Source organism: Nicotiana sylvestris, chromosome 6 (assembly GCF_000393655.2).
Source record: "Nicotiana sylvestris chromosome 6, ASM39365v2, whole genome shotgun sequence".
NCBI classification, from domain to species: domain Eukaryota; kingdom Viridiplantae; phylum Streptophyta; class Magnoliopsida; order Solanales; family Solanaceae; genus Nicotiana; species Nicotiana sylvestris.
The window spans coordinates 154,868,195-154,883,948 of NC_091062.1; the positions used below are offsets into that span (position 1 = coordinate 154,868,195).

Below are 15,754 nucleotides of genomic sequence, written 5' to 3' on the forward strand. Positions count from 1 at the left end.
AAAGAGGTGAATGCAGTAAACAGGAACAACAGTAACACTCAGCACCCAGAAAATGAGTCGGCGAACTAGTTTTAAACCCAACAGATGAGACACAATAATCCAGGCACTAGTTTCAGTCACTCGATGAACCAGAAGACCTCAAATCAGACTTGGCCTTAACCCATTTTAGTATCAGCTAACCAGAAATTGCTTCAACAATAGGAAAACTTCAGAAGAACACTAAGAGAACTCAATGTAACACTGTTATTTTCCTAAAATTCCTCAGCCGTTTTGATTTTTTCTGATTTTCTCTTCAATCTCTTCAGTCTGCCTTGAAAGGCAAGTTTAGGATGCCTTTGTAGGCAAGGGACTAGGGCAGACCTTAGGATTCAATTTGCACTTAGAACCTTTTGATATTTTCCTTTTAGCTTAGGTACCATTAGTGTAAAATTCAGAAGTTTAAATTAGTCCTAACCCAGTTTCCTAGAAGCTTCCTCAATCAGTTTTCAAAGATTCCCTAAGCCAATTTTCCCAAACTAACCCTCAAACCCATGACAATTGCTTCAGAATTCCCAAATAGGTTAATTTGACCCAATGACTTAAACCAAATTGAACGGGATGCACTTTGCAAATGGGTCAGAAACAACCCAAAGCCCAAACAATAAACTAACCCCACTAAATTCGATAAGCATCTGAAAAACAGAACAACACGAACACTCAGACGATTTCCACTATCAAAATCTAAACGAAGTTACTGATTAATTAACACAAATATACAAGGAATTAACTAAGTTATTAAATCAAAATGACCTAATTGAATTAAACTAGGTGGCTAAGATAAAAAGGTGAAAAATCAGAATTTGAGCATGCCATTAACACAAACCAAACAGACCAAGAAAATCAAAGGACAAACTTTTACGATTTGAAAAAGAAACAAAGGGACCAAACGAACAGCAAACAATTTAAACTTGGAAAATTGGTCGAATTTTCAGCCTGAGCAAGAAAAAATCTACCTAAAGAAAAGGAGAAGAAAAGAAGAGGAATAAGAGGTGTAATAACACCAAAATGAACAGAAAAAATGAAGGGAACTCACTGACTAAGCTTGAAATCAATACTGACATTCTGAATTACCCCAAGACAATGTCAAGCGCTTGTTCTTGGTCAAGAACAAGCAAACGTCATTATTTTGTGATAAAACGGCCTTGAACACTTAGGGATTTCGGAGAAAATAGCCTTGCATGCACAAGTTCGATTTAGGCTTTTAGGGCCTGAACTCAGATTCAAGATTCGACGAGCTAGGCTACGATTCGAGGGTAAAGGGTTAGAGATTTGGGATGGGGAGACGGAGAGGGTTCTATGGTGTGAATTTTGGCCCACTTGGTGGTGGCGCCGCCACCGAAGGACGGTGGAATCATGGGGCGGCGCTAGGATTGGTGTGGGATTCTCTGAGGGTGAAGTGGATGAGGGAGACGGGTTTGGGGGGGGGGTAGTGGGATTCAGGCACTATTATACAAAACCCACCCCACTTCCGGACCGTTCGATCAAAGAAGATCAACGGTCTTGATCACCTGCTGCTGAAACGGGGTCGTTTTGGTTTTAAGGGGCGACAGATCGTTTGGAGTGGGTTTTGGGCTGGGTCTCGGCCGGGTTTGAGGGAATTGGGGAAGAAACGTTTGGGCCTGGGTTTGAAAATTAAATGCAGCCCAAATCAGAATTCCTCCTCTTGTTTTCTTTTTTCTAATTCTTTTTTCAATTTCTTTTAATTCTTTTTAAACTAAATTAAAATAAAAACAAACCTAGATTAATCCCTAGTCAAATTAAATTACCTAACTCTAAATAACAATTACCACAACTAATTAAATACCAAATTAAAGAAAAACTACCAAAATTCGAAACTAAAAATAAAAAATGCAAAAATAAGTTATTTTTTTGTGATTTTTCCATTTTTATAAAACGCTAAATTACTAATTAACTCAAGAATGCAAAATTAGATCCTAAATGCAAATGCAATGTATTTTTGTATTTTCATGAATTAAATAAAATAAACATGCACAGACAAATGCAAACAATAACAAAAAATATTACGAAAATCTACGAAATTGCAAATAATGGAAATTTTTTATTTTTCTTGAATTTATGGGAATAATTCATATAGGGCAAAAATCACGTGCTCACAAGTGTTTGCATTAAGTTTTAGTTATAAATCAACATACTGCTTAGTACTATTCATATAGTGTTTTAAAAGAGTGTATTCACTGATTTGGATACACGCGCAAAGTGCGTACCCTAAGACTAGTTTGCTTAGTTATACAGAGAGATCTGTTCTAAGGAGCTAGGAAACAGTTTAATATAAGCCTTTCCAATTTGAATATAAGAAAATAACCCTGTAAAGAATTTTTTATCTCTCGGAAGGTTTGACATAAAACTAAAAAGATTGTAATAAATCACAAAACCAATTGACGCTGATAGGAGTTAAGCAGGAAGAGGAGATAAATGTGTAATACATACTACTATAAGCTATAGAGCATATGTTTATCTATCTTATAAATCCTCTCTCAAAATTACCCATTCCTACTACTTCCTTACCACCTCGCTGAACAGTCCTCAAAGAGCCAAATCAACCACAACTAGAATATTCATATTGATTTGAAATTGACAATTATATAAATGAACAAACAAACTATTTGTAGATTTTTCTCTTTCCATTTAACATCCTTTTGGCTCTGTCACCAATAGTCAGAACAAGAGCATGAACCTAGCTTGAAACAGTGAAAGCGACTACGATCTCTTATTACAATTTGTCTATTGTATACTTTGGAAACAATCTTCATGGCTGAATGACAATCTCGGCATATCCTTAAATTCTTGAAAATATAGAGAGGCATGCCAGCCGGTATACTTATGAGCCCAAAACAAACAGCCAACTTCTCGCTGTGAGTGAACAATGCTTGTTCCTTCTCCTCATGGCTGTTACTGTAATACTCACCATTATCAGATCCTGAAAACTTTTGGCAGGCCGTGTCTGGTACATAGCCAGCCAATCTTATTTTTCGAATCATCTCATCCAACATCATATATATCTCTTGACTTTGCAGATGCAATGTATCTCCTGCACTGAAGCAATGGATTTGGCCACCGACATAAATAGAACTCATGCCAGGCACTTTTCTTATGCCTCTGTTTCTAAGAACTACTCGAATAGAATCTGCCTCGTCATTTTTTCCAGCTAAAGAGTACATATTGGAAAGCAAGACATGATACTCGGTATTATCAGGATACATTTGGACCAGCTCTTTCATTAGGCATTTCCCCAGCTCAAGGTTTTTATGGACACTGCAGGACCCCAATAGTGATCCCAAAACAACTTCATTGGGGGCAATCGGCATTCCTCTGATTATGGACTCTGCTTCTTCAAGATGTCCTGCCCGACCTAAAAGATCCACAATGCAAGAATAGTTCTCTACAGAAGGCTTTATTCCATATGATGATTCAAGGCTATAGAATAAGTGTCGACCTTGAACAACTAAACCTGAGTGACTACAAGCACTTAACACAGCTGTAAATGTTACATCATCTGGTTTGACCTCTCTAACCATCTGAGCAAACAAATGCAATACCATATCTCCCTTTCCCTGCATTGCCAGTCCGCTTAGCATGGTATTCCAGGTAACTACGTTCCTTCGAGGCATCACCTTGAAAACTCGAAAAGCATCATCAATCCTCCCACATTTAGCATACATATTAATCAAGGCAGTTGCCACCATTATATCAATTTCATGTTTTATCATCTTCAAAGCATACATGTGTACCCATTTACCCAACATCACATTCCCTGACTGTGCACAAGCTGATAACCATGAACAAAGTGTCACAAAATTCAACTCAAATCCAGATTCAAATACCATGTTACGTAGGAGCCCAAAAGCTTCCTTGGTTAAGCCGTTCTCAATATACGCTGCAATCATTATTGTCCAAGCTACTTCATTTCTCTCAGGCATTTGATCAAACAACAACCTTGCATTTTCAAAACCTTCCCACTTCACCAATCCCCCCAAGAGCACAGTCCAAGAAACCAGACTCTTTTCTCCCATCTCATTAAAAATCCTTCTTGTCTTATCGATTAACCCGCACTTCACATACATATCCATAGCAGCATTACATGCTTTAATACTTGAACTAAACCCCATTTTGACCAAACAACCATGTCCCTGAACTCCAAATTGATCACACCCCAATTTCGCGCATGCAAGGAACACAATAACCATAGTGAATTCATCAATCGAAACGTTGCTCTTCCTCATATCAACAAACAAGCTGAGGGCATCAAGGGGCAACCTTCCGTGTGCATAGCAGCCCATCAATGTTGTCCAGTCGACAGTGTCTTTGTATGAGAGCGGAATTTTATCAAACACCTTACGTGCTGAGAGAGCACACCCACACGCTGCATACATGTGGAGAATAGCATTACGGATAAATGTGTTTGGGGAGGATTCGAGGCCTGCGGTGACAACGGAAGCGTGGAGCTTTTGTCCCACGTCCAAAGCTAGATATCGAGCGCAAGTTCTGAAAAGGGTCCGATAGTGGCGAGCCAGCAATGAGAGAGTACACTCGGTTCGCCATATCATGAGAAAATATAAAGTGGGACGGCGTTTAGAGGTGATACGCTATCAGTTTAACAGAATTTTGGGATTAACTTTTGGTAAGTTAATGATGTCTTTTAAAATACATCTATTTATGGCCTTTTTTTTTGGGACCAAGCAGAGAGCATTGCTATTTTAGTCTAACGTAATTAGAAGCAAAATGTATTCAAGTATTTTCCTTTTTCCTGTTTGATGAAAAAAACGATGCTGTGAATGATTTCTCATAAGTTAGATGCTCCATTAATTATGAACAATCTGAGGTTGTTGAAACTGCGAATCAAGGTGAAAATTTGTAGCGGTATTAATCAATTTAATTAGAGGTCTCAAACTTAACTAGGTTGTTACTTAAATCTGATAGGTTGGAGGAAAGACAAATCTAACTACTAAATTGTAGGTGATGTTTGGCTGTAATTTCTATATTTTTAGGGGTCGTTTGGTAGGATGTATTAACTAAAATAATGCATGCATTGGCTGTGAGTATAAATAATACTTTGTTTGATAGATATTTTGAACCTATGCATTAGTTATGCAAGCATTAGTTATACATTCTATGCATAACTAATGCATAGAAAACCATGGGTACTAGCAATGCAATGGGTTTTAATGCATGAATTAGCTTAGTTAAAAATAAAATTGTCACTTCAAATTTATGCTTGATTAAAATATGCTAGTTATTATATTAATGCAAGTTTAAAATAATCCAAATAGTGAGAAATAAAATTATATCTCTACTAAATAAATAAATACTTAGCATATTTTCTTTTTTATAAATAAATTTTAGTTCTATATTATAATATAGGTAGACAAATCAAATAATTTTTTTAAACTTTTTCACATAAAAACATTTCTCAACATATGTTTCTTTTAAAAAGTTAGAGTGATGGAGTGGTTTTGAGGGCACTTTTGTAAACAATCAATTCTTTTAGAAATTATGTAATGCATTAATACATCAAAACAAACAATGGATAAAAAATATGTCAGCATAACTAATGCAAGCATAACTAATACCAACATTACTAATACATTATATTCAGCATTATTCTTATGCACCCTACCAAACGACCCCTTAGTGCATTACTTACTTTATATTTTGGTGCTTTAATGCTAAATTATACTATATTTGTGTTTAATTGAGTTTATTTTACGTGTATGTACTTTGGAGATAAAATTGGGAGGAAAGTAAAGATTTTATGTGTATTTTTGTATACGGTTAAAACCGAGCCTACCCGATTTTACTATTTGATCGAGGCCAGGGAATTGCACCAAAGGTCGGCCCCGCACTGGATCAGATCAAAGCACGAGGACAAGGTACCGAGTTCGAGAATCGAAGTGCCTGTCAAGATTGAGGCCGCCAACGATCGATACCAAATAGGGTAGACTTCGAGCAAAGCGCGATACCTAAAAAGCGCGATATCCATGACTGATCGAAGATCATGGCAAAAATCTGGGAACAGATCAAATCAAGGGCGGTCGTTTAGGCTGATCATGGGATTTACTTCCGTAATTAGAATTGTACCATAGATAGGATTCATCTACTATATAAAGAGGGTTCTAATTATTTTGTAAGCACCTTACATTCACGCATATCAAAGCAATACAATACTTTCAAGCTTATATTCTTGTTCATCAAATTGTTACTTTTTTAACTGTTCTTGCATCGATCAGTTCGAGGGTATTCAAAACTCGAGGGCTGAATTCCATTCAAACACTGATTTCCCTTATCTTATTGTTAATTTCTATTACTAATCTTCATATTCATCAATTGATATTAGGTGAAATTAAGTGTCCTTAAAACCACATAATAAGTTTAATTGTTATCTAATTTTTAGGGTAAACAGTTTGGCGTCCACCGTGGGGCTAAGGATAATAGTGATTGTCTGGTATTAATTCCCATAATACACACTGCTTTATGCTTGTTCTCATAAGTGTATTTGATTTCAGGAATCAACATGTCAAACTCTCAAGTAGCACCCACTCACACAGATGAGGGCCTTGGTCTTCATGGCGAGAACGAAAACATAGTCGCCCCGGGAAACGGAGTACCTCCAATCAACCCCAATTGACCACCGATCGCAGACCCAGTCGATGTCAGCTCTCATATTGCCATCAATGGGAATTTGGGCGTCGACCATGAAAATAGCATCCACAGAGATGCCAGAGCAGCTGATCAGAACGCACCGAGTGGTGAAAACGACGAAATTAGTCTTCGAATGATATTTGAAATGTTGCAAACTCAGCAAGTTGCGATAGCGCAACTCCAAAATCAGAATCGAGCACCAAGCAGAATTGAGCTCGAAATATCACAAGAGGTCGTTCGTAGAGTCGAACATGCATCGGAGAAATCAAACGCCAATGAATCGGGGACTGACCCCGCCATTATGAAGATGCTCGAGGAACTCACTAAACGGATCGAATCAGGTGAAAAGAAAATCGAGGCTAATGAAAAAAGGTAGAAACGTACAACTCACGGGTTGACCAAATACCGAGGGCACCCCCAATTTTAAAGGGTTTGGATTCGAAGAAATTCGTGAAAAAGCCTTTCCCGCCAAGTGCGGCTCCGAAGCCCATTCTGAAGAAATTCCATATGTCAGAAATTCCCAAATACAATAGGACCACCGACCCTAATGAGCACGTTACTTCTTATACATGCGCAATAAAGGGGAATGACTTAGAAGACGATGAGATTGAATCCGTTCTTGAAAAGGTTTGGAGAGACTTTATCGAAAGGGGCGATGATATGGTACCACAATTTGCCGCCCAATTCCATCGATTCCTTCGCAATGCTTGCTAATTCGTTCGTAAAGGCACACGTCGGAGCAATAAAGGTTGCGACTAAGAAGTCAGACCTCTTCAAAGTGAGTAAAAGGACAATGAAATGTTAAGGGAATTCGTATCTCGGTTCCAAATGGAACACATGGACCTACCTACCCCTGGTCACTGATGATGGGGCTGTCCAAGCCTTCACTCAAGGTTTGAATGAGCGAAGTTCGATAGCATTACGACAACTAAAGCAAAATTTGATTGAATATCCAGTTGTGACCTTGGGTCGATGTACATAATCGATATCAATCAAAGATCAGGGCCGAGGATGATCAATTGGGAACCCCTTCCGATTCCGTTTACTCAAATAGACCCGTTGATAGAATTCAAAGGGACATCGATAGAGAACCCCGATCGAACAAAGATCGTTACCATCCATACAATGCAGATCATAAAAATAGCGGCCCAAGATGTAATCCCGTTCGAAATGATTGAGGACAGAGATCCCAAGGGTTCATGAGTAAAAATGACTTTGATAAACATGTAGAGCCCACAGAAGCACCACGACTTTTAGAATACAACTTCAACATCGATGCATCAGGTATTGTGTCAACCATTAGACGGATCAAGGATACTGGATAGCCCAGACCCCTACAAACAAATCCAGCTTAAAGGAACCCTAATCAAATATGCAAATACCATGGTACCCATGGACATAAAATCGAATACTGCAGACAACTGAGGGAGGAGGTAGCTCGCTTATTCAACGAGGGCTACCTTTGGGAATTCTTAAGCGATCGGGCCAAAAATAACTTCAAAAATAGGGATTCGAACAGGCAAAACGATCAGGAAGAGCCACAACATATAATTCATATGATCGTTGGAGGGGTCGATATTCCTCAAGGATCGGTATTCAAACGCACCACAATGACAATCACAAGGGAAAAATGAACCTAGGACTATTTACCAGAAGAAACCTTGTCTTTCAACGATGAGGATGCAGAAGGGATCGAACAACCTCACAACGACGCACTGGTAATATCTATCCTTATGAATAAAATTCAAGTTAAACATGTGTTAATTGATTCAGGAAGATCGACAAATATTATCCGATCAAGCGTCTCGGCCTCCAAGATCAAATCGTGCCCGCAGCTTGGGCACTTAATGGCTTCAACATGGCAAGTGAAACCACCAAAGGGGAAATCATTTTGCAGTAAACGTGGCCGAGACCATCCAGGAAATAAAGTTCCATGTAATCGAAGGAGACATGAGGTACAATGCATTGCTCGGGAGGCCTTGGATCCATAACAAGAGGGCAGTTCCCTCGATGCTTCATCAAGTCCTGAAGTTCCCAACATCAGAAGGAATCAAAACGGTGTAAGGTGAAAAACTCGCTGCCAAAGAAATGTTTGCAATCGATGATGTAGTACCAGTGTCAGCGCCTTCATCGACAAAGTAATTGGAGTCAAAGGGAAAACGAGAGGTCCAATAACAATAACAGTCATCGACCTCAGCCCGATCGGATGAGCAGGAAACTATCAAGGCTTATGATTATATAATACCTCGAACCTTCATAACCCCCGATGATTCAGATGCAACGAAGTCAACGGTCGAAGAGCTGGAACAAATCGTGTTGGATCGAGCATCTGCCCGATTGAAAGGTATACCTGGGCACATGTTTAACTCCCGAGCTCAGGAAAAAACTCGTTCAAATTTTTTTAAATAACATGGCTTGTTTTGCTTGGTCCTACCTAGATAGGACAGGGATGAAATCACTATGCATCGACTGAGCTTGGACTCAAAGTTCTGCCCGGTAAAACAAAAGAGAAGACCTCAGTCCGAGGTAAAACATGCATTCATCAAGGACAAGGTAACAAAACTTCTCAATATAGGATCCATTCGGGAGGTAAAATATCCCGAATGATTAGCAAACGTAGTTGTAGCCCCTAAAAAGGGAAACAAACTTAGAATGTACATAGACTATAAGGATTTAAACAAGGCATTCCCTAAAGATTCCTTTCCTTTGCCGAATATAGATCACATGATCGATGCCATGGCCAACCACGAGATCCTTAGTTTTCTCGATGCCTACTCTGGGTACAATCAAATACAAATGAACCCAGAGGATCAGGAAAACCTTCGTTTATTACTACATACAACACCTGTTGTTATAATGTAATGCCGTTCGGACTAAAAAATGCTGGTGCTGCTTATCAATGCCTAGTAAATCGAATGTTCGAAGAACAAATAGGTAAATCAATGGAGGTTTATATTGATGATATGCTAGTTAAGTCCCTACGAGAAGAGGACCATTTGAAACATTTGCAGGAGACCTTCGACATACTGAGAAAGTACAATATGAAGCTTAACCCGGAGAAATGTGCATTAAGGATCGGCTCGGGCAAGTTCCTCGGCTTTATGGTATCGAATGGGGGAATCTAAATCAACCCCGATAAAATCAAGGCAATCATAGACATCATAGTTGTTGATAATGTCAAGGTTGTACAAAGGTTAACGGGACGCATAGCCACCCTGGGTCGATTTATTCTGAGGTCCTCAAATAGGAGTCATCGGTTCTTCTCACTACTTAAGAAAAATAGAAATTTTGCATGGACCCCGGAATGTCAACAGGCTTTGGAGGAACTCAAACGCTACCTATCGAGCCCGCCATTGCTTCGCACCCTAAAGGCGGACAAGCAACTTTACTTATACTTAGAGGTTTCAGAGATAACAGTAAGTGAGGTCTTAGTTCGAGAAGAGCAAGGTATGCAATTTCCGATTTATTATGTTAGTCGGACCCTAGGTGAAGCCGAGACTCGGTGCCCACACTTAGAGAAATTAGCGCTTGCTTTAATAAGCGCCTCTAGGAAATTAAAGCCATATTTTCAATGTCACCCAATTTGTGTTGTAACCACTTACCCCTTTTGCAAAAATTTTCACAAGCCCGAACTCTCGGGCCAAATGGTCCATCGAGATCAGCGGGTACGATATCGAGTATCAACCCCGAATGGCCATCAAGTCTCAAATCTTGGTAGACTTCGTGGCCGACTTCATGCCAGCCCACATACCCGAGGTTGAAAAGGAACTATTATTAAAGTCAGGTACATTATCGGGGGTGTGGACCCTCTTCACAGACGACGCTTCGAATGTGAAGGGGTTCGGGCTAGGCATTGTTTTGAAGCTACCCACAGGTAGTACAATTAGACAGTCTATCAAAACTTCGGAATTAACTAACAATGAGGTCAAGTATGAGGCCATGATTGCATGTCTCGAGCTAGCTAAGAGCTTGAGAGCGGAGGTCATCGAGGCCAAATGCGACTCCCAACTTGTGGTAAATCAAGTAAACAGGACTTTCGAGGTTCGAGAAGATCGAATGTAGAGGTACTTTGACAAACTACAAGTGTCTCTACGTAGATTTAAAGAATGGACCCTACAACACGTACCTCAAGAGCAAAATAGCGAGGCCGATGCCCTTGCAAATTTAGTGACGTCGATCGAAGATGATGAACTTAGCTCGAGGACTATCGTACAACTTTTAAGGTTAGTAATCGAAGATGGACACGCCGAGATAAACTCCACAAGTCTAACATGGGATTAGAGGAATAAGTACATCAAATACCTAAAGAACGGGAGGCTTCCATCGGATCCTAAAGAATCAAGGACTCTACATATGAAGGCCGCACGATTCACATTGGCTGAGGATAGAACACTGTATAGGAGAACGTTCGATGGACCATTAGCAAAATGTTTCGGACCAGGAGGCACCAAATAAGTTCTATGAGAAATTCATGAGGGCACTTGTGGAAATCATTCCGGTGCCGAGTCATTAGTTCACAAAGTCATCAGAGCAGGATACTATTGGGCTGATATGGAAAAAGACACTAAAGAATTTGTTCGAAAGTGCAACAAATGTCAAAGGTATGCGCCGATGATCAACCAACCCGGGGAGCAACTCCACTCAGTCCTGTCCCCATGGCCGTTCATGAAATAGGGGATAGTTATAATCGGCCCTCTACCATCGGCCCCAGGTAAAGCTAAATTTATTTTGTTTATGACTGAATATTTCTCTAAGTGGGTTGAAGGACATGCCTTTGAGAAAGTCAGAGAAAAAGAAGTCATAGACTTCATCTGGGACCACATTATATGCCGATTCGGAATGCCTGCCAAGATCGTGTGCGACAATAGAAAGCAATTCGTCGACAACAAAGTGACAAAGTTTTTCGAAATCCACAAAATATAAAGGATCCTATCAATGCCGTATCATCCTAGTGGGAACAGATAGTCCGAATCAACAAACAAGACCGTCATCCAAAGTCTGAAGAAAATATTGAATGAAGCTAAAGGAAAATGGAGAGAAATATTGCTTGAGGTCCTTTAGGCGTATCGAACAATGTCGAAATCCAGTATGGGGAAAACACCATTCTCTTTAGTCTACGGTGACGAAGCTATGATCCTGATCAAAGTCGGGGAACCTAGATTCAGGTTTCGGTATGCAACGAAAGAGTCAAATCACGAGGCTATGAATATGAGCTTCGAATTGCTAGATGAAAGACGGGAAGCCGCCCTTGTTCGAATGGCCCCACAGAAATAGCTGATCGAAAGGAATTATAATCAAAGAGCGAATCTTCGACACTTCAAAATCGGGGTCCTACAAACTTGGCACAATAGACAGCGAGCATTTACCAAACAATTGGAACGTATCACTCCTCAAACGATATTACTATTAAGGTATGGCCTTCTCCATTTTCGTTTATATTTTATACTAACCAATTGTTGGTGTCCCATCAAAGATATCAAAGTATCCTTCATCAAAAAGTCCTTAGGTCTGAATGCACGCGTTGCACATTTTTTCCTTAGTCCGATTTTTGTCCCAAGCGGGTTTTTCCGGTGAGGTTTTTAATGAGGCAACCATCGTTCGTGCTAAATTAGAGTAACTCAACAGTATCTGAGGCTTCTTTACAATCGACCTCGAATATTGGGGGGCATCACCCTTGGATGTTAACTTTGCTACAAGGAAGGTACTTCGTTTCAATAGGGTCTTGATAGGTAAAACTTTATAAGGGCCAAACGGTCAAATGATCCTTGCCTATTTAGATTACTAGAGCCCTAAAGGAAAACATGTACGCATGTATAATCTATTGAGAAAAGTATTTTTTCTTGCTGAATATCTATTGAGAAAGGTATTTTTCCTTGACGAATATTTCATGGCGTACAAAAATTTTTTATTTTACAATTTCATACTTTTGGTCTATTGTGAAAATAGGCTTAAGGGCCGATAATAACTGAAGTCCAAACAACTTACCCCGTACTCAGGGATTGCCATTCGAAAAATCAATGAAATCAAACTACTAAAATCACGAGGTCATCATCAACAACAACAACGACCCAGTAAAATCCCACTAGTGGGGTCTCGGGAGGGTAGTATGTACGCAGACCTTACCCTTACCCCGAAGGAGTAGAGAGGCTGTTTTCAAAAGACCCTCGGCTCAAGAAGACAAAAAGACAAAAGAAGACAATATTAGTAACACCACCAAAATAATATGAAACAAATATGACAAATAGAAACAAAAATCAAGAAAAATGATCCAAAGCAAGGCAAAAGCAAAATAGTATCCCTACCAAAGTAGTCTCACAAAGATATGGTATAAGACAAGACTCAACTACCTCCTAACCTACAACCCTAACACTCGACCTCCACATGTTCCTATCAAGTGCCATGCCTCGGAAATCTGAAGCCTCGCCATATCCTGCCTAATCACCTCCCCCCAATACTTCTTAGGCCACCCTCTACCTCTCCTCGTGCCCTACACAACCAGATGTTCGCACCTCCTTACCAGAGCATTCGGGCTTCTCTTCTGAACATGCCCGAACCATCTGACCCTTGCTTCCCACATCTTGTCATCAATGGGAGCCACATATACCTTCTCCCGAATTTCAACATTCCTAATCTTATCCATCCTAGTATGCCTGCACATCCACCTCAACATCCTCATTTCCGCTACCTCCATCCTCTGGATATGTGATTTCTTAACCGGCCAACACTCAGCCCCATACATCATGGCCTGCCTAACCACCGCTTTATACAATTTACCTTTGAGTATCAGTGGCACTCTCTTGTCATACAATACTCCAGATGCTAATCTCCACTTCATCCATCCTACCCCAATACGGTGTGTAACATCGTCGTCGATCTCCCCTCCCTCCTGGATAACCAACACAAGGTACTTGAAGCTGCCTCTACTCGGGATGACCTGTGATTCCAGCCTCACATCCACGCCCACTTCCCTCTGCTCAGTACTGAACTTACACTCCAGGTATTCCGTCTTTGTCCTGCTAAGCTTGAAACCTTTAGATTCAAGAGCCTGTCTCCAAACCTCCATCCTCTCGTTAACACCGGTTCACGACTCATCAATCAGAACTATGTCATCGACGAATAGCATGCACCATGACACATCCCCTTGAATGTGATGTGTCAACGCGTCCATCACCAGGGCGAATAGGAACGGACTGAGCGCAAAACCTTGGTGTAGCCCCATAACAACCGAAAAATCCTCAGAGTCGCCTCCTACTATCCTAACCCGAGTCTTCGCCCCATCATACATGTCCTTAATCGCCATAATGTAGGGAACCGACACGCCTTTTGCCTTCAAGCTTCTCCAAAGAACTTCTCTAGGAACCTTATCATACGCTTTTTCTAGGTCAATAAACACCATGTGCAGGTCTTTCTTCCTATCACTGTACTGTTCAACCAACCTCCTAACAAGCTGTATAGCTTCTGTAGTAGAACGACCCGACATGAAACCAAACTGGTTGTCGGAAACGAACACCGTCATCCTCAACCTTACTTCGACCACCTTCTCCCATACTTTCATAGTATGACTCAGTAATTTGATACCCCTATAATTGTTACAGCTCTGGATATCACCCTTGTTCTTATATAGTGGGACCATCGTACTCCACCTCCACTCTTCCGACATCCTCTTTGCCTTAAAAATAACATTCAACAACCTAGTCAACCACTCCAAACCTGCTTTCCCCACACACTTCCAAAATTCTACTGGAATCTCGTCAGGCCCGGTCACTTTGCCCCTACTCATCTTACTCATAGCTCCCGCGACCTCCTCAACCTTGATGCGCCTGCAGTACCTAGAGTCACTGTGACTCTCGGAATGCTCCAATTCACCAAGCACAATATCCCGATCCCTACTTCATTAAGAAGTTTTTGAAAGTAAGTCTGCCATCTCCTCTTAATCTGGGAATCTTCCATCAATACTCTACCATCATCATCCTTGATGCATCTCACTCGGTCTAAATCTCGAGCTTTCCTCTCTCTCCGCTTAGCCAGCCGAAATAACTTCTTCTCCCCACCTTTTTCCCCTAGCTCCTCATACATACGACTATAAGCCGCAGTCTTAGCCTCCGTGACCGCCAGCTTCGCTTCCTTCCTAGCTACCTTATACCTATCTATGCATGCTCGCCTCTCCTCCTCGCCTATGCTGCCCACTAACAACCGGTACGCCTCTTTCTTTGCTTCCACTTTACCTTGTACCACTTCATTCCACCACCAGTCACCTTTGTGCCTGCCGGAGACGCCCGTTGAGACCCCTAACACCTCTCTCGCAACCTCTCTTATACAGTCTTCTGTCGTTGACCACATAGTGTTCGCGTCACCACTTCTCCTCCAAGCTCCCATCGCCGACAACCACCCCTACAACTCTTGGGCTTTATCCTTAGTTAAGGCTCCCCACCTGATTCTCGGTCTTCCTCGAGCAGACATTTTCCTCCTTTTCACCACAATACCAACGTCCATCACAAAGAGCCTATGCCGTGTCACGAGTATCTCACCTGGAATCACCTTGAAATCCTTGTACAACCCTCTGTCACACCTCCTGATGAGGAGATAGTCAATCTGAATCTTTGCCACCGCGTTCTAATAAGTAACCAAATGCTCATCCCTCTTCGAAAAGATAGAGTTTGCAATCACCAACCCAAAAGCCTTAGCGAAATCCAGTAACGAGGTTCCTCCTCCATTCCTCTCCCCAAAACCGAAGCCTCTATGTACTTCGTCATACCCACCTACTTTTGACCCAATATGACAATTGAAATCTCCTCCTATAAATAACTTCTCAGCAGGTGGTACCTGACGTACAATCTCATCTAACCCCTCCCAAAAACGTCTTTTAACCTCCTCGTCTAGGCCCGCATGAGGCGCATAGGCGCTAATGACATTGAGGGTGCACTGACCTACCACTAACTTAATAATCATCAACCTATCATTCACTCGTCTAACCTCAACCACAGACTGTCTAAGTTCCCTATCCACCAAAATACCCACTCCATTCTTACCCTTCTAGGTTCCTGAGTACCAAAGCTTA

At 40.9% G+C, this 15,754-nt stretch overlaps 2 protein-coding genes across 2 annotated transcripts; both read right to left on the bottom strand.

Moving 5' to 3' along the window:
- Nucleotides 1–2,456: 2,456 nt before the first annotated feature.
- Nucleotides 2,457–4,872, bottom strand: LOC104233061 (pentatricopeptide repeat-containing protein At5g15340, mitochondrial). Its single transcript, XM_009786369.2, has one exon. It carries the CDS (start codon nucleotides 4,602–4,604, stop codon nucleotides 2,706–2,708), a length of 1,899 nt encoding a protein of 632 aa, XP_009784671.1. The 5' UTR covers nucleotides 4,605–4,872; the 3' UTR covers nucleotides 2,457–2,705.
- A 9,609-nt stretch (nucleotides 4,873–14,481) lies between these two features.
- LOC138871508 (uncharacterized) lies at nucleotides 14,482–15,072 on the bottom strand. Its single transcript, XM_070149390.1, has one exon. The coding sequence runs from the start codon at nucleotides 15,070–15,072 to the stop codon at nucleotides 14,482–14,484; it is 591 nt and encodes a 196-aa protein (XP_070005491.1).
- Between the last annotated feature and the right edge of the window lie 682 nt (nucleotides 15,073–15,754).

Bases quoted from the DNA above. Each gene is read 5' to 3' on its own strand.
- LOC104233061 (XM_009786369.2), bottom strand. From the start codon at position 4,604: ATGATATGGCGAACCGAGTGTACTCTCTCATTGCTGGCTCGCCACTAT.
- LOC138871508 (XM_070149390.1), bottom strand. From the start codon at position 15,072: ATGGGAGCTTGGAGGAGAAGTGGTGACGCGAACACTATGTGGTCAACG.